Consider the following 27,511-nt stretch of genomic DNA (forward strand, 5'->3'; position numbering starts at 1 on the left):
GCACATGGTAAATGCTCAATCACTGGTAGGACTCTTCTTCCCCTTTCTCTATACCCTCCCCTGAAACTTCAACTGAGATTAACGGTCTCATACCTTAGGTGCAGAGCTTTGCCTTCAGGTGTAAAATACCCGAAATTAATCAAATAAGTCAGGCTAGGATAGGCTAATGAAGGTGCTGTGCTTAGTCACTCCGACTCTTTGTGACTCTATGGACTGTAGACCGCCAGGCTCCTCTGTCCACAGGATTCTCCAGCCAAGAATATTGGAGTGGGTTGCCATGTCCTTTTCCAGGGGATCTTCTCAACCCAGGAATCAAACCCTATCTCCCGCATTGCAGGCGGATTCTTTACCGACTAGCCATGAGGGAAGCCCAATGAATGTGCTACCAACATCTAAACCCAGTGCAAAGCATTATGCTTCAGAGGCCTGATGATAAGGGTAGAATCATAGCACCTGGTCAGTGAAGGTGAGTTTTCAGAAGGAAGGGGATATTCCCATGCCTCTGAGTGCATTTGACTGGGGTGGGGGCGGGGGGACACTTCTCACTCATGTGGCTGGTCTAAATACCAGCATCCAAAATGCCTAAAGATGGCTTAAGGGGCTACTTGGAGGAAACACCAAAGGATACAGGAGGAGGCTCTGCCTCGTGGACACCTCTGACCCAGAGGTTGTCTGCTTCTGCCTGATGTCAGGGCAGGTAATGGGTGGTTCCTTATGGTTTTCCCTTCTGCTTTGGGATGCTGGCTGCAGAGGGCATTTCTCGGAGCTATCAGCAGAGTCACTTAGCTCATCGGAGGCCACTTCCTTCTTAGCCTGGGACTGTGGCTTGGGGCCCTGGTCCTGGTCTGCCTTTGGTGAGCGCCATCCAACACAAGTGTCACTCTGCTGGGCTCCTGAGAGGGTCATGTGGGAGGTGAGCTGTGGGTCTGCTGAGGCAGGCTCTCCAACCCTGGCCTTAGAGGCCACACCCTTACAAGACACAGTACTTTGGCTTGGAGAACCTTGCCTATGCAAGTAGGCATTGACAGTCCTTTCCGGGCTGGACAAAAAGCTACTTCTGACCCTGAGCTCCTCTCTGGGGAAAGACTCTGAAGGACAAGAGAAGCCTTCCCTCTGGGCCTCATCAGGCTGAGGGCTCATGCCCTCACTTGCATCTGACGTGAAACTGGACCACGGGCTAGTTTTGTCTGTCACAGTGGTGATCTCATTGAGGGTCCTGGGCTCAATGATGTCTTCCTCATAGTCCTCATCACTGAAGGCTGGGCCTGCCTCGGTGTCCTCGGTGCTCTGCGTTTTTGTGATGGGTACCGTGTGCTCCAGGGCCTCATGAACCTTTCCTCTTCCACTTGAAGTCTCTTTAAGAGCGGAGGGAGGTGGGGAGCTCCTGCCCTCATCTGGAGCTCTTGCCAATGGCAGGTCTGGACTTGTGCTTCGTTCTTGCATGGTCCCTCTGTCCTGAGCATCTGGGAGGGCGGTGACTTCTCTGCTTCTACTCCTGGCTTGGTGGGAACTCACAGATCCTTGAGAATTCCTGGTGAGAGTCTGCAGATCTGAACAGTAACAGATATCACTCTTACTACAAGATATGGCCACAGACCACTCAACTCTCCCACACCAGGTTCCAGTTTCAGATGGAGTCTTGCAATCAGACTTCAAACAAACCTCAAAGATAATAGTTAATTCACTCCCAAGAATCAGTGAAACTATATTCAAGGCAATACAATTTCTAGCACTTTATTCTAATATCAGAAGACCAAAATCTAATCTATTTATAGCTGTGGTTACATCTGTGGAAACGCTTTCAGAGACTATCTGCTCATGCTCAGGAATTCTTGGGAGCTGGGAGTCCTGGTGGGCATGTTCAAGCTTCCATTTACTTCAGTAATTACCTATATCAAAAACCAAAATGAGAATCCACTTATTTACCTATTTGATGACAATTATTAGAACCATTTACTTGGAAAATAAAAGCAAGGAAATACCCATCACCCAAATGGTAAGGCAAGGGAGATACACGGAGAGAATGGAGGCAGCGTGAAAGGAGCACAGGCTTTGGAGCCAATCATGGGTTCAAATCTCTACTGTTACTTGTCAACTTTGTGGTTATGAGCAAATTATCATGAGTCTGTTTATCTTTACAACGTGATAAAACACCACCTTTTTCACAGGGTCATGGGGAAAAAATACATGAGATGAATGAACATAAATGAGCCCATACAGAGGCAATCAGTAGCTCCTTTCAACATTCATTCTCTCCTTTTGAAAATCAGTTCTCCTTCTGTCATTCCCTGCTTAGAACTCCCCATTTTCTTCCAGAATAAAGATTAAACCCCCAAGCTTGCCTTTAAGGCCCTTCGGCTTTAAGCCTTTGATTCTCCTTGCTCTCTTTACCTCTAACCTTTAAAGGGATTCCCCTAATCCACCCTCACCTCCACCTCAAACAAGCCTCCCTCTGTTGTGCTCTTATGCTTTCTTTCTGGGGGGCAGCTTCTTCGGTTGACTATAGAATGTATGCTTGATGAAAGCACAGACAATGCCTGTCTTGTCCACCACTGTGTAATGCTGGAACTAGAAACACAATAATGTCTGGCATAGTTGGTGATCAATAAAGAGCTGACTGATTATTTCCAAGCAAGTGGAAGCTAAATACAGAGTACACTGCTGTGGTTCTGGTTACCAACAGGTTATATATCTGGGAGAAGATTAGATTTGTGTTTAATAGCAACCATGGTAGCTTTTTTCCTCCTTTTAAAGGGAAAAAACTGAACTTACTCATCCCTCTGTAGAATCTACACATTTTGCTTGAGCAAAAGTGATACCAAGTGAGGGCTAAAGATGTTGATCTAGTTGATTTCTCAGTATTCCCCTGGGTGTGCTTCGTACAGTTTTCCAGACCTTAACCCTAGATTCTGATTCAGAGGAGCAGAGCAGAACCCAGGAATTCGTATTTCAAAATAAGTGTCCCAGGTGATTCTTATGCTCAGGCAAGTTGGAAATACTTGTTCTGGAGCAGTCTCTTTCTGGGCTGCACAATAGACTTACCCAGAGAGTTTTGAAAAATCCTGATGCCTGGGCCCCACCCTCAGAGATTCTGCTACACTTGACCTGTAATGCAGCCTGGGATCTGGATTTTTTAAAGTTCTCTCAATAATTTTAATGCAGTAAAGCAAGAATTACCATTTTAAGGGGTTTTTGAAAGGGTGGACTGTGGACCACCAACATCTAGCATCATCTGGGATGCTTGCTAAAAATGTAGTCTTCTGGCCTTTGAGAATTAAAATTTTTAATATTTGTGGTTGAGTTTTTCAGAAAATACAGTGGCATGTGTTCAGAAACTGCCACTGCAGAAATCATCTAACCCACTCCCCCCAACCCTTTTTCTGGTTGGGGAAACTGAAGCTTAAGAAGGGAAAGCATATACTCAGAGTCAAATAGTACGTCCGTGCCAGAAACCCCCAAGGACTCAACCTGGGTCTCGTGCCTCTTAGTCCAGTGCTCTTTCCATTGCACACATTTTCTCTTTCTAAAAGGAAGATGGCAAGTAAGTAAGATGGTCACAGTTGTTGGTCTGTATCTGTCATAAGGGCTTGTCTGCACACATTTAAATGCTTTCTGAATAAGCACCCAGTGACAGTAACTCAACAAGAGCCATACCTGTGATTAAGGAGCTGACTTGCAACACCAGGTTATTGGATTTCTCCAGGATGCACTGGCTCTCGGGGTCTAGGCTGCTGGCTGCTGGCCGAAGACGGTCCGTCTGACTCTCCTGGCACTGCAAGATGGCGGTGTGCGTCTGAGGGCTGAGGGGAAGCAAAGGCTTGGTGAGCTTCTGGTTGAAGTACCGCTGCATCTGATCTAGCTCACTCAGATTCCTCCTGCAAAAGAAGAGAGGGAGAAGACAAAAGGGTCATTTACTAGGATTATGAGCATCTTTTATGTTCCTTTGACATTCTATTGCTTGAGCTAGGAACTTACTTGATCTATTAACAGAAGGGCCCGTCTCTCTCCAATCCACCAATTCATCCTTCACTGACTACAATCCCACTGCCAAGGACATTTCCTCCTTCTGTTTGGCTAATGTAATTCCTCTTCTCATGTCTAGCAAATATTCTACCTCCTTACAGGGAACCATTCTTATCATCGTTCCAGTCCTCACTTTCCCTAACTCTGGGCTAGCACTGACCCGTACTATCTTAAAACCATTTCTGGCATACTTCAGTCCATGGGGTTGCAAGAGCTGGACACGCCTTAGCGATTGAACCACCACCACCATTCTTGATCCTTCAAGCAAGTGACTTCTTATAGCAAGCCTTCCCTGACCCTCTAAGTTGGTTTAAGGGCCATTCCTCTGTGCTCTACAGTTCCTTCTGTACTCTTCAACCACATGATTTGTTTCACATCAATTTCCCCTAATGTGATGTGAACTCTGTGCTGACTCCTTTGTATCTACTGCACCTAGGACAGTGGTTGGCACAAAAAATGAATGGTGCGTGGATAAACAGACATGAATAAATGACTTAAAAATCTTTAATTCAGAAGTCTTTAATGGGGCCACATTCATTCTTACTATTCCAATGAGAAATCACACCAACCATGATCACCTTCACTTGCATAGGATTTTATGTTTTATGCTTTCAAATACATTATCTTGTTTAATACTCATCCAACTAGATGAGGCCAGCAATTACTGTTTCACAAATAAGGAATGTGAGGTTCAGAGAATTTAAATGATTTGTCCAGACACGCAGTAGCACACAGTTACTCAGAAACTGGAACTCCAAGACTTACGCTTTTTCCATTATAGTAAAGGCTCTGTTCCAACTGGGTTCATTTCTGCCTCATACCTCTGTGTGCCAGAACGTGAGTTCAAGCTGCTCTCTTCTCTGTCCCTGTCCTATTCACTTTTTAAGGTGTAGGTCATCTCTCTCCCTTTCAGAGTCCACTGCCCCAAATCCATGGACCACCTCTCTCTTCAACTCCTTCACTCTTGGCATCTAACCTCCTGCCTTAAAATCTCCCTTAGTTTTTTCATTATGTGTCAGTTTAGCTTCCCTAATTAGGCCATGAGCATCTGGAAACAGAAGACAGTATATCAAACTTCTCTATTTCTCTAGGTTTCTCAATGTGCTTGGCACAACTGGCACAACACAGACATTAAACCCCTGTGAAGTAAACAGACAGTTTTTCTATCCTTTTGTTAAGAAGAGTCTGCGTATCTTAGAGTCGAATCTAAATTAAATGAGAGGACAAAGCTGATCCTTATTCTACTGCTAGAAGCCACAACTCTATCAGATCACAGATTTACTTAGGTGTTTACATCTGGGTTTATGCTACACAGATTAGATACCTGCAGTAGGAGCATGCAGACACATGTAAACTTGGTGAAGCTTTAGAAAATATGCCGACCCAACTGCCCTTGTTTGAGGTTCTGGGTACGGAACCTATTGACACCAAGCTGCAATTTTCTCATCTGTGAAAAAAGTTTGGTAATACTCACCCTGCAGGCCTCACAGGATTGCTGTGACTCAAATGAAACACTTGTTTTAGGGCTTCATGAACCCAAAGACGTAATGCAAAATTGACCGTATCTTGTTTCATCTCTATTTTGTAGAGAATCTGTCTCTGGCAGTGGTTCTCAAAACCTGGCTATAGGACTAGCGGCAGCATCACCTGAGTGATGCAAATTCTTGGGCCCCATCCTAGACTTACTGAATCAGGAACTTATGGGTGGGTTCCAGCAATCACTGTTTTAACAAGCCCTTCATGTGATTCTGATACACACTAAATTTTGAGAACCACTCCTCTAGGGCAGTGGTTTGTAGCCTGATGGTTGTAGCCCCAAGGGGATGTCTGGCAATGTATGGAGCCATTTTTGGTTGTCACAAATGGGGGAGGAGTGCTACTAGCATTTGGTGGACAGAGACCGGGGATGCCGCTAAATATCCTACAATGCGCAGACAGGCCCCCACAGACAAAATACACGCTCAGATGTCAAAGGTGCTGAGGCTGAGAGAAACGGCTCTAGGGCAAAGAAGAGTTCCTTTTTCTCTTTCTTCATTGGGTTCCAGTGTGTCATGTGAATGATCTAATAACACGCAGCCAAACTGTTGATGGTTTTACTTGGCCTGCAGTCTCCAGCATCTTACTAACCCGAGAAACTGAACATATTACTTCCTTATAAGTTTGAGCAGTTCCCCAGTCTACAGTGCAACTGCTCAGTCCATTCTAACCCATGTTCCACCAAAAAAGATTTTGCTAATCTTTCATTTTGAGTTTGTTTTATGAAATCAAACAATAGGTTATTAATTAAAAAAAAAAATCCTGTTTTATATTTGTTTTGTCAAATTTCACACATTCTCTTCCTCCCAGCCCCATACCTTTCCATTTGAGAATCAAGTCCAAACTCAGCCTGACGCTCAATGCCCTTCAAATCTGCCTCCCACAGAACTTGCCCCGCTTCTTACATCTTATGCTCAGCTTCACTCTAACTTCACTGCTTTCCCAAACTGGGCTTATTGTTTCATGCTCCTTACAATAGTTTTTTCCTGAACAGAATGCCCTTCACATTTGTTGACTTGTTCCTTTAAAGACCAGTTCAAATGTGACTTCTTTGTATCTTTCCATGGCCAACCTAGAATGTTACTCATTCCTCCATGTACTCCTGGCCAGGAAATCTGGAACTCTTATCATACATACATGGTTATAACTATAATGGCAACATGGCTGTCTCCTCTGTTGGGAATGGCAGAGCCATGATTGGAAATCAAATCTATCTGACTCTGAAGCCAAATCCTTCCCACTGCACCACCATTCTTACTAGGTAATTCAGGGGCTGGTCCAGATGATCTATAAAGATCCTTTCAACTCTCACAGTGCTTTTCTGGCTCAGATGCTGACTGAGCTAAGAAAGAGACAGGGAAGCATTAACAGGGCAGATGCTGGTCTGGAAGAACCCAGTGGTTGTGAGGATAAAGACAGTAGGCAGGATGAGGTTTGTAAATTGTAGAGTCGATGTGAGGGTGGTTATTTAGTGATTCATATAAAGTTTCTGTATTTATAGGTGGGCCAGTACCATAGACCCCTGAAGAATGGAAGGCCCCAAGGTGAGACAGATTCATCTGTGAAGAATCCTGTGAGGTTCCAGGTCCACCTTGACACTAACATACACAAAAGCCCCTGCAAAACATCCCAGAGCAGTGGTAGCTGATGGAAAAGATACTGCAGGCTGCCTTTGCCCATCCACCTTGTGCTCCACTATGGTTCTCTGTGTCTTTTCTCAGTGGAGAGTCTCACCTGAGAGAAGTCAGGATGGAGGTACGCGAGGACAAGGGCGATGTGGTCAGTCTGTCGTCATCTGGCAAGACCGCCTCTGCCTGCTGCAGGGATTCATGGAATCGGCGGATGTTCTGCACATGCTCTTCATGGCGTGATGCCTGGCTTCTTGTGGTACCGCTTCTGTTGAGAGTAAGTGGGGGCAAAATATATTCCCAACTGATGAGAAAACAATAAATTTGTGACAGCAAACAACTCACCCTCCTGACACGGCACTGCAGATCATCCCCACCACCACAGTTCTGGCTTCACTGGCTCAAGTGCTTGGATTACAATTACCTCCTGAGTAATTCTGCCTACAGTTTTATTCATTCTCCTTTGATAAATTCTCTACCTTATAGCCTCGATTTTTTAAAAACACAGATCTGAAATAACAGTAACCACAATATTTATGGAGGACTAGCTTGCCCATTTCCATAAAAAATCCAGCAGGGACTTGTGATATAGGGAGTATGTTGAATCTATAGATCAATTTGGGAAATACTGTCATTTTTACAATATTAAGTCTTCCAATCAATGAACACAGATATCTTTCCATTTATTTAGAATTTTAATTTTTTTCAACAATGGTTTATAGTTTTCAGAGAATACGTTCTGCACTTTTCTGGTTAAATTTATTCTTAAGTATTTTATTTTTTTGATGGTATTGTAAATCTACTCATTTTTTCAATTTGATTTTGGATCATTCATGGCTAATGTATAGAAACACAACTGATTTTATATATTACACTTTAAAAGTTTCTCAATTTGGGGTGGTGGTGGAAGGATAAATTAGAAGGTTGGGATTAGCATACTAATATATATAAAACTAATATATATATATATATATATATATAAAACTAGCATACAAATATATATACACACTACTATATATAAAATAGATAACTGGGAATTCCCTGGCGGTCCAGCAGTTAGGACTCTGCACTTCCAATGCAGGGGGAATGGGTTTGATCCCTCACTGGGAAACTAAAATCCCACATGCTACATGGCGAGGCCAAAAAAATAAAAACATTAAAAAAGAAAAAAAAAGACAGGGCCTCCCTGGTGATCCAGTGGTTAAGAATCCACCTTGCAATGTAAGACACCATTTCCATCCCTAGTAGCCAGGAAGATCCTACACGCTGAGGAGCAACCAAGCCCATGCTCCACAACTACTGGAGCCAGTGCACTCAGAGCCTGTGCTCCACAACAAGAGAAGCCGCCACAGTGAGAAGCCCACACGCTGCAACAAAGACTCGGCCCCACTTCTGGCAACTACAGAAAGCCCATGTGCAGCAGTGAAGACTTATCACAGCCAATAAATAAAAAAAAGTGAGGACCTACTGGAGAGCACAGGGAGCTATACTCAACATTTTGTGATAACTTGTAGAGAAAAGAATCTGCAAAGGAATAATTGAATCACTGTGCCGTACACCTGAAACTGACATGATATTGTAAATCAACTATATTTCAATAAAATTGTATATTGTAAATCAATTATATTTCAATAAAAATTAAAAGAACTATAAGACATTAAAGTTTCTCAGTTTAAATTTATATTACGATAAAAACTGATAGTTAAAACCTACAGAAACAAACCTCTCTGAGGTCACCAGTAATTTTTAGGAGTATAAAAGGATTTTGAAGTGGAAATGTCTGAGAACCACTGCTTTACCAAGGTATAACCGATATACAATAAACCACATATTTAAAGAGTACAGTATGATGTGTTTTGACACAAATGTACCTCTAAGGAAACCATTACCATATCAAGATAATGAACATATCCATCACTCCTAAAAGTTTCCTCCTGTCTTTCATAATTCCTCCCTCCTGCCCACTCCATTCATCCTGCTTTGTCTCTAGGCAACCACTGATTTGCTTTCTCCCATTCAAGCTTAGTTTCTGAGATGAGAAACCAGATCAGGCACGTTCAGGGTGGTATGGCCAAAGACTGATTTGCCTTCTGTCACTACAGATTGGTATACATTTTCTAGAATTTTATACAAATGGAATCACATGCAATGTACTCTTTGTCTAGCTTTTCTCTCTTAGCATAATTATTTTGAGAGTCCTTTGACTGTCTCATTGACTAGCAATGGTCAACGTAACATCTATAAAACAGGTAACAGAACTTTTCTAAACTAGGGCTTCACAGACACATGGGCTCCTTTTACGCGGAGGCTCTCCTGATGTGGTGGAAAAGCTACATAGCACTGAGACAGGCCTTTGCGTGGCTAAGCAGTATAAGAGCATCTTTCCTGGAACAAATGGTCTCTTCAGTAACTGCTACTGTAGGAGTGGCTGCTACATGATCTCTTGCCTTCTCCCTAAAGTGGAGAGAGAGACACAGTAAAGACTGATGGAGGCAGAGGGATGCCAAACGGTACTAGCACCTGAGGAGAGTGGGGTGGAAAGAAGCAATCTTAAATCTTAGATCCTATCCTTCGACAGGATGGAATGCACTCCAGCCCTAATATCCATAAGCACACCCAGTTAGTTTGGTGAAATGAGAACGCCGGGTGCTTTTTACACAATAACCTGGCACGTAGGTTTGGGAGGGGGAAGGTCATGATATGTTTCTCACGTAGCTGATGACTGATTTTAGGCATGAAGGTTCAAGGCCTCTGAGGAGAAATGAGTCCCTTGCACTGAAGCTACCCTTTTGATAGCAGTAAAACTTCTAGTACCTAATTTTATAAAAATTTTGTTTTCATATGATCTTGGGATTCCCTGGGCTTATGAAAGAAGGTCACTAGTCTTTGCCTGTTTCTCATTTCTTCCTCTAATAAAGGAAAGAGAAATGACAAGCTAGTTTGCACACTTCCATTCCAGACCCCATCTCTTCCTGTCATCAAGAAATTACTCACGTCCCAGGAGAGGAGAAATCAGCCTCCTTTGATGAAGGGTGAGCAGGCAGTTCTGGAGGCTGTCCCGCAGTGCAGCCAGGGAATGCAGCATACACAGCAGAGGCAGGGAAGGAGAAGGCACTGTATACTGGGATCTGTGGAAGCAATGAGGAAAACGGCACACTGGATGTCACAAATCCTTTTGCAATAAAGCAGTATAAATAAATTTGTAAAATTTATTGTATAACTTACTATTTTCTGTTGAACACTGTACCAAGCAATTTATATGTATTTTCTCATTTAAATATCACACTCTTATAAGGGAGGTACTATTATGATCCCCATTTTACAAACTACAATGTCAGATTGCTTCTTAAAAGTTGCTTTATTTTTATTTATGCTCTTGTTTCCTCCATCTAGTTTGTGAACCCCTGGCTGGACATCTTACATTTTCTTTACATGTGAGGATAGTCTGGCTGTAATAGTTCTTATCTCATGATTACTCAGGTTGATGTAAAGAAAAGGCCCTCCTACAAAGGGGATCATTTAAACAATCATTTTCTCATGTATGCATTTATTCACTCAGTAACTCATCTGATATTTACTGAACCCCTCTCTGCCAAACCCTGGATCAGGCATGCGTGACACAGTCTTCCCTTGACAGAGCTCCCCTATCTGGGACAGTCTGGAAAATTCTCTTTTCCTTTACAGTTAAACTCCCTCAAAGAGTTGTTTATACTTACTATCATCAATTTCCCTCTTCCCATTTTCTCTTTTTAATTTTTTTTAAGAGACCAAAGATGTTAATGTAACTTTTATTTTTAAAAAGTTTATCTAATATGGTTTCAGATTCCACACTGTATCTAACCTTATTTTATTAAAAAAATTGAGATTTAATGCATGTGTTATAAAATTCACCCTTTGAAAGTAAGTGTTTAATTCAGTGGTTTTTCAATAGCATCCATCACCACCATGTAATTTCAGAACATTTTCACCCCAACAGGTCATGAAGTCATGACAAAACAGAAATGCATTCTGTACACTGGAAAGTACCAAACACATGTAAATTATCTTCTTATAGGTTTTGCTCAGTAGAACCTTATTGGTTAAGGATGTGAATAAAGATACATACCAGTGATCCTGGGTTCTCCACCTCACGCCTTGCTTGCCTTTCTTCTTTGAAATGAACCAAACTCTCCAAAGGGGAGATAGCAACTTTTATCTGCCCTTGGCACTCTCCACTGAAGTCTGTGATGTTGTACCAGCCACAGACAAACTGGAAGCCAGAGAGAAGCGGGGAGAGGTCCACAGAGGCAAAGCCAATCACCCTCTCCTCATCTGTAGGGGAGAAAGAAGAGCTGGGCAGTGTGGCCAGGCACGTCTTGCTACTGGGTTTCGAGGTGGCACACAGAGGTGATTTAGGGGGTGGGAGGGGGCAGTGATTCCACAATCAACAGAGAATACAGATAATGAGGGTAAGAGACTGGCAACCATAGCCTGTTTTCGAACTACTGTATATTTTTTTGATTGGTAGGGAAAAGCTGGCCGGGTTGAGCTCTGTCCTCTTGATAGAGGCAACTGGAAAACATCCCTTAAACATAAGAGAGACTTGTTCTTCTCCCTAGGGCATCAGGTCTCACTGATTTTCCTCAGGGAAGTGGGTCTTGAAAAAAATCACTTGAAAGACCAATACTCTTGGAATTATGAATGATTTGCATTTTCTTAATTATAGTTGTCTGTATTTTTCAAATTTTCTATAACATACACATGTATTATATTTAATTAAGAACACACACACACACACACACACACACACACACACACACACACACACGACAAACAACCCCCTAAAAAACCAGTACAGGGTACAAAATGAGTTTGGGCTCAGGCTGCTCTTAATGACAGAGAAGACCCCTTCTTGGTTGGACGAGCTACCATGCAATGACCTTTATTTTCAGATTTACTGCTTCTCACTTCTGACATGAAAGTAGCTGAGGACAACCAGACCCCTGTCCCTTTACTGCTCCTGTTTTGTATAGGCTCCACTCCCTAGACTGAATCAAGGGCTGATTCTTCCAAACACGGACACGATTCTCAGTCTTGAAGTTGCTGAATAAATCAAGGAACACAAATTTTCAAGGAGAGTGGTCATGAGTTTCCCGATTCCTTTGACACTGGACTCACCACACACTAACATTTGTTTACAGTTTGTTCTTCTCTAGACTGGGACCTACCTAAAAGCTGAGACCAAGTATAACTCACTTTATGTTCCCTCGACTTTCCATACCTGGCCTATCTTCCTACCCTACAGGAACTTGATAAGACATCCACTGAGAGCACGCGTGAACCGGCCACTGTAGAGTGAGGCTAAGAAGCAGTGTACCACAACTGCAAATCTAAATGTGGCTTTGACTTGAAAACACATTGTTCTAATTTCCTGGGCTCAAGTTTCATATATAGGAGAAGTGCTGAATCAGATTTAAGATTCTCTTTAACTTGGACAGTCTTAGATTATAGGAACACTTGAAGTCGTGTTCCCCAGAGGAGGGGTCATGTAATTCTTACCCACTGGGTATGAAGAATGATGGAGAGCCATTGATTTGTTCTCCAAAGATATTCTTGCTTTTCAAAGAAAGCTAATCTTGCTCTCTTTGGTTATCAAAGATGTAACCTGTTCTTGTTATATAATAACTTTAGGCAACCCCACTTGAAGGTTCTGCCTAACATGAAAGCACTTCATCCTAAACATAGTGGAGGAGAAATCTGGCTAAATTGATCATCAAGAAAAAAAATCAGGAGTTCCCTGGTTGCTTAAGAACTAGGATTTTGGGCTTTCACTGCTGTGGCCCAGGTTCAATCTCTGGTCAGTGAACTGAAACCCCACAAGCTGCAACTTAAATTTATTTATTATTAAAAAAATTTTTCTTTGGCTGCGCCACAAAGCATGCAGTTATCCCAAGTCAAACCCACACCCTCTGCAGTATAAGTGCAAAGTCAGTAAACACTGGATTGCCAGGGAAGTCCCCTGTAAGTTAAATTTAATACCAGATTTAGCAGTCAACCCCCCATTCTCCCTTTGCAGTTTTATGTTCCAGTGATCCTGAACTTCCCTTGTACTCTTTCTTTACTCTAGGCTTTTGTATTTGCTATCCCTTCTGACCATCCAATGTCAAGTCCCTTAATTTCTCCTCAGAGGTATGCCCCTCAAAGGCTTCTCTAACATCCTAAGTCTGGGTTAGATGTCTGCTACCAGAGCACCCCATATGTCTTGTTTTACCTTTGTATCCCCATCACTTAGCACAGTTCCTGGCATAGAGTAGGAGCTCAAATATTTATTGAACATAGCTTGGTCTGGTCTGAGTACCTTTTACAATAGGTTCCTTCAATCTGTGTGGAAAGGATGGAGTTAAGAAAAGGATGGAGTTAAGTAAGTCTACATACACTGAGAGACAGAGCTGGATGAGCTCTGCCCCCTTTACACCGGCGTTCTACACGATTATCTAGAGGTCCTGAAAGGTAGGGAATGTATTTTCTTCATCTTCATACCTAACAGCCCTAGCACTGTACTTTACACACAGTAGGTATAATAATAAAAACAGCTCCATTTATTACGTGCCAATTTGTCCCAAATACTTTATATAATTATCTTTAACCCTTACAAAAACTGTTGTTGTTATTGTTCAGTTGCTAAATCGTGTCCAACTCTTTGCAACCCCACGGACTGTAGCCTGCCAAGCTCCTCTGTTCATCGGGTTTTCAGGCAGTAATACTGGAGTGGGTTGCTATTTCCTTCTCCACCAAAAACCCTGCATTGAGGGTTCTATTAATCCTAATTTTATAAATAAGGAAACAAAGAATCAAACAGGTAGAACCATTTTCTCAGGTCACACAGTCTGTAAATAGCAGAGCCAAGATTTGAATACAGATCTGCATAAGACTGAAGTTTATTCTTTTTTCCTGCTGAAGTAACTTGAATTGAGGCAAAGTCTGGTCTGCTTGACAATCTCTGGAATACTTTAGAGAGAAGACAGGAATAGAAAACTAGAGAGGAGTGCTGTGCTGAGCTGAATACAGCAGGAATTCCTTGTAATGATTCAGAGAAAACGAAATTATGGTCAGTTCCTGACCCACTAATGAGGCTGGGCGCAGTTGAGAATCCTTGGCAGCAGCATGGGACCAATCATCAAAACCAGATCCAAGGCATCACTCCCAAAGAGGAGCACAAGAAGGGAGCCTGGTGAGTCCATCTCCTTTACCCCCTGACTGTCCTCAGGTCTTTATTAGTCTTTATTAGGTTTTAGGGTTATTACCCATTATGGGCAAGCAAACACTAAGATGCTATAGATAACTCAAAATCACTGAAGGTCTGGAAACCAAGATCCAGCAGGAATCTTAAAGGAGCTAGGTTTGTAAGGAGGGATTTAGTGAGACAAAATTTTCTAAGAGCTGTGAGATAGTTGAGTGTCCTAATCACCTTATTTTTCTGAATTATTCAATCTTACTAGTCTGGTGAAGTACAAATGGTAAAGGCTAAACAGCCAGTCAGAACTGGGTTTGAGGAGAATGCCCTATTTGTCCAGTGGTTAGGACTTGGCACTTTCCCTGCTGGGACCTGGGTTAATCCCTGATCGGGGAACTAAGATTCTGCAAACCTTGTGTGTGGCAAAAAAAAAAAAAAAAAGTGAGTTTGAATCCTAGCTCCATCAATTAATAGATATATGACCTTAGTCAAGCCACTAAACTTTCTTGGGCCTCAGTCTTTATATATATATAATCTAACTAGTTGTATTTTTACAAGATTAGAGATATTAAAAGCATACTGCCATTCACTAATAAAAACAAAGCAAGCAGTCAAACAAAATGATATGGTTTCTAAGGATTTAGATTCCACCAGAGAATGACACGCCATTCTATGGGACCACCTCTAACACACGTGTCCCCAGCACCACCGGTGTCGTGCTTTTACTTGGTTAAAAAAAGAAAGAGATTGGCAAATTAATATGATGTGGACTTATTTTACAACCAAAGATATAGTTCATACCTCCTTTATGCCAAACTTTGAAGACCAGAGTTTGTTGTGGGTCCAAAAGCAGCTCTTTTGAAAGCCTAGTAAGTAAAACAAGCACCATAAATTACGTGTAGGAAGCTTCGCTAGTGAAATCCAGACTTGAAGGGTATCTTAAAGTTTGCAAATCACTTTCCTTTCATGCTCATGACCATCTTCTAGGATATACTTTTATCCTCTAAAAGCAGGGGATGGAAGTTCAGAGAGGTGATGTAACTAGTAACTTGTCCAGAACTGAAAACACACCACCCGGATGTGGTATTCTTTCCCTGGACACCCATGGCCCCCATTTTACTGGAACAGGTAAGGATTCTTCTCATGTCTCGTGGTGGTAGGTGGAGGTGGTGAGAAGAGAGGAAAAGAATGTTCATTGAGCACCTACGCTGGGCTTAGCCCTCTGATTGCCTACATTTGGAGGCAGATTTGGTATTTTAGACAAAGTACTGGCCACTATGGCCAGAATTTCTGTAATTTCCAGTAGCTCACCACAGACAGTACTGAACTGTCACTGCAGTTAGAGCTCCTGATTCAGGTCAACCTCTCAAATTTCAAAAACCCTGAACATGTGAGCAACTGCTGAGACTCAGCTAGGTACATAAACACTGTGAGAAAATAGCAGATCAGATACCATGTGTGTGGCTAGTGTTGGTGGACAAGAATTAAATTTTACAAAAGGTGATGCAGTGTAAAGATAATATTAACAATAATTAGTAACAGAACTCACACTTTTAATAATGATGAAACAGGTAACAGCAGAAAACGGAGGAGAGCCCTGTGCAGCAGGCCTCTGTGCCAGCCCCCACCTCTGAGCTGCGGGCCACATGGGTGACAGGACTGCTCCAAGTCCTCTGTTTTTGAGCTTTCAAATCAGATCTGACATTTGTTATGTACCTACCATGTACCATGAGGTAATATTCCTAAATTTCATCTAATTTGGACCTCACAATAACTCTGTAAAAATTACCTCAACTTTACACATGATGAATCTGAGGTGCAGAAATGTTATGTAACTTGTTCACACAGTTAGTGAATGACAGAGATGGGGTTGGAGGCCAAGTCTCTCTAGTTTCAAAGCCCAGGCTCTTCCTACCACACCAGAAATCTTTTCCAAAGATGCATAATCCACAGCCTTTGGAGATCTCCACCTTCTTCACTTAGATAACTTGTATACATTCTTTCACACTTAGCTGAGGTGTTTACAGGGATTGTCTTAATCCACTGTCTTTAATTCCCACTGCCCAAGAACACAGCAGAGCAAATAAGAGGACTCCACTGAATAACTTTTGAGTTGTACTGAGTAGAGTTAAAAAACACCACAGCAGAACCTTTAAACCACCACTAGCTGTGAATTCATAAGCATTAGGATTAAATAATTGTTTGATAAGGAAAGCGTTCTCCAAGTCTGCTCAGTATTGTAGTGTCTGTTATATTCCTCACTCTGAGTCTGTCTCTTGGAATAGAAAGCAGATTCTGGAAGGCTGACGGTACATTATAAAATACAAACCTTGACTGCTGTTGAAAATTCCAGATGGGGGAATCTGTGTTTTCAACCACTTGGGTGTAGATAGGAGATGGCTCATCAGCTGTTACAAAGGATACACAACAGCTGGGTATTGTTACTTTCCGCTGTGTCAAGGGGCTCCCTGAAATAGGAAACAGTGAAGTGACTAAATTTTAGGCGACCAAAAAAGAATGTGCTGGAAGCCTCTCATTATACAGGCACAAGAAGAATCATTACTATCTTCTACCTTTGGGTCCCCGTGTCTGAAATGTTTCTGCTATTGAAACTGTTCTTTCAAGGCTCAGTTCATAAATACCACCCAGCAAGAAACAACTTCTCCCATCTCCTTGTACTCTGTGGGATGATGGAAAACACTGGATTAAGAGGAAAACGACAGAACCGCAAAGAACCTGGACTTAAAAGTCTGATGATCAATGACAGCTCTGCCACACACATTCTGTGTGACTTCGGCAACGTGTGACCTTGGGCACGGCCTATCTGGGCCACCCCCTCTTCAAACGACGTGTATGATACTTACATCTCCTCGGCTGTTGTAAGGATTAAAAATAAATAACGGGGCTTCCCTGGTGGCTCAGTGGTGAAGAATCTGCCTGCCAATGAAGGAGACGTGGGTTCGATCCCTGGTCTGGAAAGATCCCTCATGCTGTGGAGCAACTAAGCCCATGTGCCACAACTACTGAGCCCACGAGCTGCAGCTACTGACGTCTGTGTGCTCTGAAGCCTGTGCTCTGCAGCAAGAGAAGCCACCGCAACGAGAAGCCTGCGCGCTGCAGCTAGAGGAGGTCCTGCTCACCGCAGCTACAGAAAAGCCCATGAAGCAACGAAGCTCAGCCAAAAATAAATAAAAATAAAATTCTAAAAAAAATTATCACACAGATGGAGTCACATAGTATATATAACCTTAAAAATAATAGTAGTAGATAACATATATCACTTGCTGTGTGCCAGCATTTTTCTAAGAACTATACATGTATTAACTCATTTAATCCCTTCAACAAACCTATGAGGAAGGTATTATTATTCTCATTATATAGATGAAAAAAACTGGGGTATAGACAGACTGGCTACAACCTGGTAAAACCACTTTACAAGCATATTTTTGAAAGAGCAGGGAAAAAAAATGATTCTAATAAAATGGCAGTAATCAAAGAATAGCTAACAAAAATCAATAAAACAGCACTCATCATTACTAATGTGAAATGTACAGAATAACACTAATATTACCTTTATCTACTGAGCTATCGTCTAAAAAGTTTTTTTATTTTCATGAAACTTAACAGTACTACATGGACTGACTTGCTTAGCATCCACCCTCACTTACTTTTACTATTTTGTATTCCTTTACTGTAGAGACTGAAAGGGTCACGACTCTGCTGTGTTACAGTATGGATGGATACATACTGGTCTCTATGTATTAGATGCCATTACAACAGATTTGGAAGGCAGAGCGGAGGCAGAGGACATGTTCCTTTTCCATTTGCTACTAGCATGGATGACACTGAGTCTCCTGCTCTGGGGTTGTGTCCCTGGGTCCCCAGAGGCCCAGTGGTAATAGAGATGATTTCCTGATCCCTGGACTGCACTGTTGGCACTGTTATTTCTAACTTAAAAGATCTACTGGTTCTTTTCTAAAAGCTTAGCCTAGAGCCAACTCCCTGAGCCCTTCCAGTAACTTGAATACCTTAACATTCTACATTAAACTTCTGTTTAAAACAGCTGGAGTGAGTTGTTTCTGGCAGCTAGACTCTGACGTAGCTTCCATTTCTCTCTTTCTCAGTCTCAGCCCTCCTCTCTCTGTCTCCCATTTTTTTTAGTAGGTCTCAAGTTTCTCAACTGATTTCTTCCAATAAAATGTCACAAATCCTCACAGCAAGGGAGATTCTACAATAATCTGTGTCTATGTTTCCCTCACTAAACAAAGAGTCTCTTAAATGCACGGAGGAGGCCCACAGCTCTTATGAATGGTTTGCAGACTCCCTACTGCCCTTGGTCTGAGAAGGTTGCCAGGGCTGAAGAATAGAGAGCTACTAAGAAAAATGGAGACACAGAGAGAGGCGGAGAAAGAGATGCTGCCTCGTATGTGTGCAGGGGGCACCTGCAGAGGACAGCAGCATCTGCTCAGGCAGTACTGAGAGGTCAGCAGAGAGGACCACCTGGGCTTCTGGGAGACAGGACTCCTTGGTTCTGGTGTACTCTGCACTGATTTAGCGTGATATATTGGGTGCTTCACTCTGACCCTCTAAGGCATCAAGTTTCTTCATCAGAAACATATACTCTCAAATTACTTCGGTAATTACCTACGATAAATTCTATGATGCTAGATACCTACCAAAACTGCCCAGATCTCTCTCTCATACCTCAACCCTCCCTTTTTAGGTTCACTATTTTTGAGGCTGCTATTTGCTAGAGGCTGTGAAATAGAAGTACTATTTCTACTTTGGAAAAAATTGTCCCTTATTCAGTCTTGAACAGAAACACTCCTTTCAGCCAAACAGGCGGGTGATAAAGAAATCAGCTTGGGAGAGCAAGTCTATCAGGTTTCCCTGGCTCTCCCCTTGCAGTTGGAAATCTGGCTGGGCCTGTTTACCTTCCTGAAAAAGGTCAAGTTCTGAAATACTTTTGGAGGCAGCCGAGATGAAAACCGCTGTACCTCCTACTGAAGTGGGACACACACTGGGAGCAGTTAAGAGGACCTGAGATGAGCCACCTTTACCATTTAAGACTTTTCACTGAATTTTCTGTTTTTCACCTAAGTGTGGAAAGTGGTAGTTTTATGCATCAAAAATGGTATAATTTCTCCAATGAGATTAAAATAGTAACTCCTTATTTTTTTAATTTTTAAAGTCTTTTGGCTGTACCACACAGCATGTGGGATCTAATTCCCTGACTAGGGATCACACCCGTGCCTCCTGCACTGGCAGCTCAGAATCTTAACCACTAGGGAAGTCCCATAACTCCTTATTTTAGTGTTGATAAGTTTTCTTATCAACACTAAATTTGTGCTGATAACATCCCTGATAATCACATAAGATGGTGTCTCTGTCTGTAGTTTACAAACAAGGCAACCAAGGAACAGAGAGGTAAAGTGGCTTGCTCGTCACACATCTGGTCAACTGGAAGGTTTCCTAACTCCTATTCCTGGGATATTCCATTGCAATATTTCTAATTAATTCTACCTGGTTAAAAGAAAAGCTCTCTCTCTGGCCTGGAGTAAATAGATGGAAACTTTCCCTCAAGCAATGCCCAGATTTGTACATTAATAAAAACTTAGCTCAGTTTTGTTAAGCTATCATTAACTGACACCTGCTCCGTGGCTTACATGCACAGATGAGTCAGATCTGATTCTTGATCTGGAGGCAGACACAAACAGATAATTATAATACAATAAGATAAAGACTATACCAAAAGCACAGGGGGCTGTGGGAACGCAGAAGGACCCCTAACCCTGCCTGGGTAGTTGAAAGAGAGCCTCTAAAGGCTGATGATACTGAAGATGGTTTGGGTTTTCACTGGGTATAATTTAGATGACCTCAATTCACTTTACCTCTCTGTTCCTTGAGGGCTTCATCATAAGACAGGGCTAGAGATACTGGTCATGTCTAGTGTAAATTTTATGAGTACTGAAGCTGATTCTTGAAGGTTTCTCAAAGTTTTTTCTAACAAAAGTATCCAAGAAACTCTTGTATTTCAGAACCAGGACCACAGTGGGGACTACACTGTCTCAGGTGTAAGGCATAATTCAGGGCTGTTTATGAAGCCTCTGCATTCAGCTTTGCACTAAAGAGTCATTTGTTCCCTTCATCAATGAAGATGCTTCTAAGACATGAGAGGGACAGACACACTGAGAACACTGCTGAAGGCAGGACGGTCAATTTGGATATTAAGGAAGCATCTACCCAGAATTTTCATAAGAACTTGGCAATTTATAGCTGACTCACAGCGTGGGATATGCTGGCCTCAGCTCCATAAGACCATTACATTTTATAGTCGAGGAAAAGAGAAATGGGTTGCCCAAAGTCACTATATAAGTTAATGACTTAGCTAGGGCCAGAAGCCAGTCTTCTGAATCCCATTCCAGAAGTCTTCCTATTATATCATCATTTGGAAGCACATTTCAGAGAGATGATGCACAGGTCTGTACACTAAGGGCCCAGCATAGGGCCTGAGTGAACCATCAATATTTGCGTGGGAAGGACTATATGGGCCTATCACTGTGAGAGTAGAACTTGGGAGACAAGAGACCTCTCCAAGTGTCCACTCTGATGCTTAATCTGCCCTGGCTAAACAGAAAGAGGCAAAAGAACAAGTGATTTACAGATTTGTAACTCATGCCAGAAATACAAGAGGCAGTGAGTATCGTATTCACAAACAAAAGGACATTATGCCTGCTTAGCTGCATCATGAAGACACAGGTATTGAGATACAGAAATAAACACACAGTCCCTGTCCCCAAGAACAGGCAGCCTAAGGAGAGACACATTAAGAAACATTTTCAGTACAAAGTAATAAGTGATACGAAGGAGAAAACCTGTGTAGGGATGGTGGTGGAATAAGGAAGTTTTGGGAACAAAGAGGAAAGTATTCGACTAATAGAGGTGGTCAGTAGGCTGCAAAGTGTTAGCATCATCTAGTTTACTCTTGAAGGACGAGGAGCAAGTTCACTGAATAAGAGAGAAGCCATACCAGGTAGAGGAAAGACCATGATCAAGGGTAACATGATAGAGGATGGGGCACTGGCAAAAAGCAAATTGCCTAATATAGGAAACAGTGAGAGATGAGGCTGGAAAGACCGGTTAGGCCACACGGCAGGACTGTGTGCTAGGCCACTGTGACTGCAGCGACATGAAGTCAACAAAGTATTTTAAGTGGAGAGATGAGGTCACATTTGTTGACCAGACATAATATAATCTCAGTAGTAGAATGAAGAAGATACTGAAGGAGAATACTGTTCACAGCAATCGTTGAGAGGGCAATCCCATTAATCTAAATTCCTGAAGCCTGAACATGCAAGGAATCAGTGAGAATAGAGAAAAGGTGATATAAAACTTTCTGGGTAAGAGTACATGATCTTATATCCTGTACTGGATACAGCAGTAACTTAATATCTATTTGTTGAATGAATCTAATCCTTACTATCCTCTGTTAAATTCCACATAAGCAACTTTTCCTGCAGGAGAAGCGAAGCAGAAAATCAGAGAACATATTAAAAGGAAAGAAAGGGCATTTGAACAAGGTCTCTGCTTCCTCATTTAATATTTACTGCTTATATTATATGTTAGACACAGTTCGAGGTGTTGGGGATTTAGCAGTCAATAAATCAAAAAACTGCTGTCTCTCTAAAACTGCTGTCTTTCTAGAAAAACGGAAGATAAACAAAATACACTATTTAAAGGCCACAGACAAAAATAAAGCAGGAAAAAGGGATAGGTATTGTTGGGGGAGGCTGTAAGTTTAGATGGGTGACCAAGGAAGGTCTAGCTGAGTCAGTGATTTCAGTAAAGCCAGGCCAAAAGTGAAGAATGTTCCAGGCACACAGTGAACATCAGATTCAAAAGCCTCAAAGCAAGAGTCTGCCTATACATTCAAGAAAAAAGCAAAGAGGCCAGCATGGCTGGAACAAGGTGACAGAGAGAAAGAGCAGGATGCTGGGGAGAATTTGGTAACTGGTAACTGGGGAAGGGAGAAAGGAATCTAGGCTAAAAAAGCTGCATGAGCCAGGGACTGGCTTGCTATATATTATGACTAGAAGGGAAAGAAAGTCACTATGGTGCCACCACTGTGTCCACGGCCCCTCTAAAATCACGTCAATTCATCATATCCCCTTATCTGGGTTATCATCTCCTAGGGGACAGAAACTGTGTGCCATTTGCTCTGGACTTTCTGTACCTGGCACCGGCCTAACATTTACTACTTGCTGAACTGAACTACCATTCTTGCAACATAAGCACAGGACTGGACATACAGTACATAATTACCCTGGCAATACAGAGCGTAAGCAGGACTAAATGATAAACACAGATAAACTGATAAATACATCCGGAGAGGCAAGGTAAAGACTGTGTACTAGACCAAAGAGCACAGGCTTTAGGTGAAATTCCTTTAGGTCAGGCTTTAGGATTAAAATTCCAGCTCTATAGAGCTTATCAACTGTGTAACTCAAGTCATTTCAGTTTTGTGAGCTTCAGTTTCCTCATTTATGAAATGGCTATGTACTGTAATCTGCTCATAAAATAATCCTTTGTGGTAAGGATTAAAGTGAAAGTCACTCAGTCTTGTCCAACTTTGTGACCCCATGGACTATATAGTTCATGGAATTCTCTAGGCCAGACTACTGGAGTGGGTGAAAGTGAAGTCACTCAGTCCTGTCTGACTCTTTGCGACCCCACGGACTGTAGCCTACCACACACCTCCATCCATGGGATTTTCCAGGCAAGAGTACTGGAGTGGGTTGCCATTTCCTTCTCCAGAGGATCTTCCCAACCCAGGGATCAAACCTGGGTCTCCCACATTGTAGGCAGACGCTTTACAATCTGAGCCACCAGGGAAGTCAGAGGATCTTTCCAACCCAGGGATCGAACCCAGGTCTCCTGCATTGCAGGTATATTCTTTACCAGCTGAGCCACAAGGGTAGCCCAAGAATACTGGATAGTGGTAAGGATTAAGTGAGATAATTAATGTACAAAAGTAAGAATAGAATTTGGTACAAAGAGATGTTCAATAAATTACTGCTAATTGTCAAGCCATATTTAAAAATGCAATTTGCTGTCTAACTGAGAAGTTACAAGCATATTTTGCTTTTTGCAACATGGAGGCAACCCCTAAAACGGAACATAACAATGTTTTTGCACATTAAATTTTATTTTCAATGCAAAAACAAAAACCCAAAACAATTTTTGCAAAAATCAAAGTTTTGTGCTTTCCTTAAATTCATTCCTTATCAGACTTGTCACAGATGGGCTGCATTGGTAGCGCAGACAAATAGCGCAAACTGTTTCCTAATTTTGTGACTCATACGGGACCTCAGTATCTCTAATACAGCACAGCAAGATTGTATGTGGAGAAGACTCTGTCCTGAGACAGAACGCTTCAAGGTCTCTGACACACAAAGGTGATGAGAAGGTTGAGAACCTCAGGGTCTTTGTAGAAGCTTATAATTCTGGAAGTAACATCTGTTGGTAGTACGTATATGGAGAAATAGAAATAAAAGACAAACAACAGCTACTGTGAGCATGAATTTTGTTTCTGTTCCAAAGTAATAAGGATACACAGCAAAAACTGAGAGGCAACACAGAATCTGTAGGAGCCAAGCAGGAAGGCCAAATCAAAAGACATATATTGAAATCTTCTGGACTCACAAAGCTATGGATTTTTAACTCTCAGAATAATCACACATCTCAGAACTGATAATCACAGCCATTTACAGATGAGAAATTCAAGACAAAGAGAGACAATAACTGCTCAAAGTCATAAACATACACAACTTATTGCCTGGAAATACAGGGCTGAATATATTCCTACTAGAATGTAAGCTTCATATGCTAAGTCACTTCAGTCGTGTCCGACTCTGTGCGACCCCATAGATAGCAGCCCACCAGGCTCCCCAATCCCTGGGATTCTCCAGGCAAGAACACTGGAGTAGGTTGCCATTTCCTTCTCCAATGCATGAAAGTGAAAAGTGAAAGTGAAGTCGCTCAGTCATATGCGACTCTTAGTGACCCCATGGACCGCAGCCTACCAGGCTCCTCCATCCATGGGATTTTCCAGGCAAGAGTACTGGAGCGGAGTGCCATTGCCTTCTCCAAGCTTCATAAGGGCACTATTATTGTCATTTTGTTCACTGCTTTATCCCCAGCACCAAGGACAGTGCTTACACAGCAAATAGGATATGTTTTGTTGCTGAAGGAATGAATAAATGAACGAGATAAGGTCTCTGCTCTTAAACAGCTCCTACCTAGCAGAAAAGAAAATCATGCAAATAATGTTAACATTAATACATGCAATATATGCTATGATAAAAAGGGCAAAAGTGCTAAGAGAGCAAATAGGTGGTAAATAGGTGGTAAGAGAGCAAATAGGAAACTCTGGTAAATGGTGATGTTTGTGCTGAGTCTTGAGAGATGAATTGGAATTAAGCAGGGAAAGAGTAGGGTGATGGCAAAAGGGAAAATTTTAGGAGCGATTACAAGGCTGTATAAAAGTAGGGCGAGGGTGAAAAAAATGTAGGGCAGGGGTTCTTTGTGCCATGGATTACTTTGGCCATCTGGGGAAGTCTATGGGCCTCTTCTAGTAGTATTTTTTTTTTTTTATGAATAATGTAAAATACATAAGATTACAAAGAAATCAAAGTTATCAAAACATTAAAAAACTGACACAGCAAATATATGTGTTTTATTAATATACAACAAGATTAAGTTTTAGGTTTAATAATTACTTTGGTTTAATAACTACTGAAATTTTGAAGTAATGACAGGAATAAATGGCATGCAAGATATCTGCAGTAACTAAAATGGGATATGAAAATACCTGTGATTTCTATAGTTGACAGCATCATGCTGCTGCTGCTAAGTCATTTCAGTCGTGTCCAACTCTGTGTGACCCCATAGATGGCAGCCCACCAGGCTCCCATCCCTGGGATTCTCCAGGCAAAAACACTGGTGTGGGTTGCCATTTCCTTCTCCAATGCATGAAAGTGAAAAGTGGAAGTGAAGTCACTCAGTCGTGTCTGATTCTTTGCGGCCCCATGGACTCCAGCCTACCAGGCTCCTCCGTCCATGGGATTTTCCAGGCAAGAGTACTGGAGTGGGGTGCCATCGCCTTCTCCTACTAGGCTCTATTGCCTACACTCACAATTGTAAGAAATGTTCAATTTTAGTTGCTGCTGTGCTCCTGTTTAGTCTCTGAGTCATGTCCAACTCTTTGTGACCCCATGGACTGTGGCCCGCCAGACTCCTCTGTCCATGGGATTTCCCAGGCAAGAATACTGGAGTGGGTTTCTATTTCTTTCTCCAGGGGATCTTCCTGATACAGGAATTAAACCCGTGTCTGCTGCTTGGCAGGCAGATTCTTTACTGCTGGGCTACCTGGAAAGCCTCAATTTTAGTTAGAGGTTAATAAAAATAAAGATGTAATTATTTTCCTATCCAAGATCACCTACCCTGACTTTAATCCTTGGATTCCTGAGGGCTTATGGACCCAGTGCTAAGAATCCTTGGCCCTAGGTGTATAATGAAGAGGGATAAAGAGAGACCAAGGTAGGGATCTAACAAATTTCAGAGACACAGCAAATCTGGGGATTTGAAGGTGAAAAATGAAAAGAGGTGCATCTAAATTGGTACTCTGGTTTCTGGACTGAGGAATTTTTGATATACAAAATTAAGATAACTGAGAAGGCCCACTTAGGTTCAGAAAGGCTTTCACACTGCTTAAACCTTTAGGCTTAAAAAATATAATTATTACTGATTAAGATGATTAGCAATTCCTCCAGACCCTGTCATGATTAGAAAGATTTATGAAGACAGGACTGTAGCCTGCAGAGTCAGATACCTGTTTATAGATAAGTGAGAAGAACATACCTTTCAAGCTTAAGTGCATTGCTCTCTCTACCAGAATGCTGACTGTGAAAGTTCCATCTGACTCAGGAGGGCCCTCCTGGGTTGGGCAGACTTCAGCTGTGGTGTTGTTGCAGGGGACCTGGGTGGAGGCTGGAGACTTCCAGTGGCCATGTGGTGGAGAGAGCTGGATCTCATCAATTCCTCTGGGGACCTGCTCAGATTCACTGTGGCTGCTGCAGTCCATGGAGTCCAGCTCATGAGTGGGCCCAGGGTGTGAAGAAAGAGAGGAAAGAACCACATGAACTCTCAAGGCAGCTCCCGAGAGGTTCGAAGCGTTTCGTCCAAATAGGGGATAAACACCTGCAACAGGATGGACAAGAATAAATCGAGGCAAGCAGGAACACTTTCTAAACCTGGAGATGTTCACTGAGGGTGCTTGTGGTCCTCTCTTGTTTGGTAGGGCCACAGGCCCTAACATACCAATTTGCAAAAGAAACTGTGAGGTTAACAATACACTGTGAGAGTTTTTACTGTCTCTCCCGCAACTCCACAACTCTATCTGAAATAATGGAAAGCAATGAGAGGCTGGATTTTAAGCCAAAGCTGAATGACTACCAGGCACAGCTGCTATAGAAGGAATCCATGAGCTGAGGAATCCATGAGCTAGACTTAAATGACTTCTGGAGTCTCTTAAAAGTTTAACATTTGATGAAATCAAGAGTAGCCTGTCTTTTCTTCCGTAAGTCCTACTGGTTCCTCTTCTTAGGCCTCTTATTAGGAATCTGACTTGATGCTCAATTTAGTCTGTTTCACCAAATAAATAGGTTTTGGCAGTAGCCCTGAAGATCATTTGGAAGGGAAAGAGGAGGTGGTGGCAGGAGGCTAAAAGAAAAGGGAGTATCTTACACTTTACTGTATGTATTTACTACTGTTCTCGTCCATTAAACAACAAGCTCATTAACTATTTTTGACTCATCTTTTGAATTCCCAGGGTCATGTACATAGAGCAAATACTGAACCAATGCTTGAAAGAAAAGCACCCATAATGCCACTTGCAAAATACTACCTTTTTCCTTTCTGTCTTATGAACCAGTTAATTACCATGTAGATTTTCTGACTGCAAGATGTGTTGACCAGAAAGGATATCCTAATCTCATTAGCAGGTACACTTCTCAGTGTATTTAAAAACCAACATTTTAGATTATCATATAGG

The 27,511-nt window shown here is 42.1% G+C and overlaps 1 protein-coding gene across 1 annotated transcript in view; it reads right to left on the bottom strand.

Moving 5' to 3' along the window:
- C2CD3 (C2 domain containing 3 centriole elongation regulator) overlaps window positions 1–27,511 on the bottom strand; it is a 127,116-nt gene that overhangs the window by 20,713 nt on the left and 78,892 nt on the right. Inside the window, exons 24-31 of the mRNA XM_055549070.1 lie at window positions 26,320–26,658; window positions 16,730–16,868; window positions 15,202–15,266; window positions 11,293–11,498; window positions 10,182–10,315; window positions 7,294–7,455; window positions 3,655–3,875; window positions 629–1,550 (exon numbers count right to left, since the gene is read on the bottom strand). Coding sequence (XP_055405045.1) covers window positions 629–1,550; window positions 3,655–3,875; window positions 7,294–7,455; window positions 10,182–10,315; window positions 11,293–11,498; window positions 15,202–15,266; window positions 16,730–16,868; window positions 26,320–26,658 — 2,188 coding nt within the window. The remainder of the gene's footprint in view (window positions 1–628; window positions 1,551–3,654; window positions 3,876–7,293; window positions 7,456–10,181; window positions 10,316–11,292; window positions 11,499–15,201; window positions 15,267–16,729; window positions 16,869–26,319; window positions 26,659–27,511) is intronic.

This window comes from Bubalus kerabau, chromosome 15 (genome assembly GCF_029407905.1).
Source record: "Bubalus kerabau isolate K-KA32 ecotype Philippines breed swamp buffalo chromosome 15, PCC_UOA_SB_1v2, whole genome shotgun sequence".
Lineage (NCBI taxonomy): Eukaryota > Metazoa > Chordata > Mammalia > Artiodactyla > Bovidae > Bubalus > Bubalus kerabau.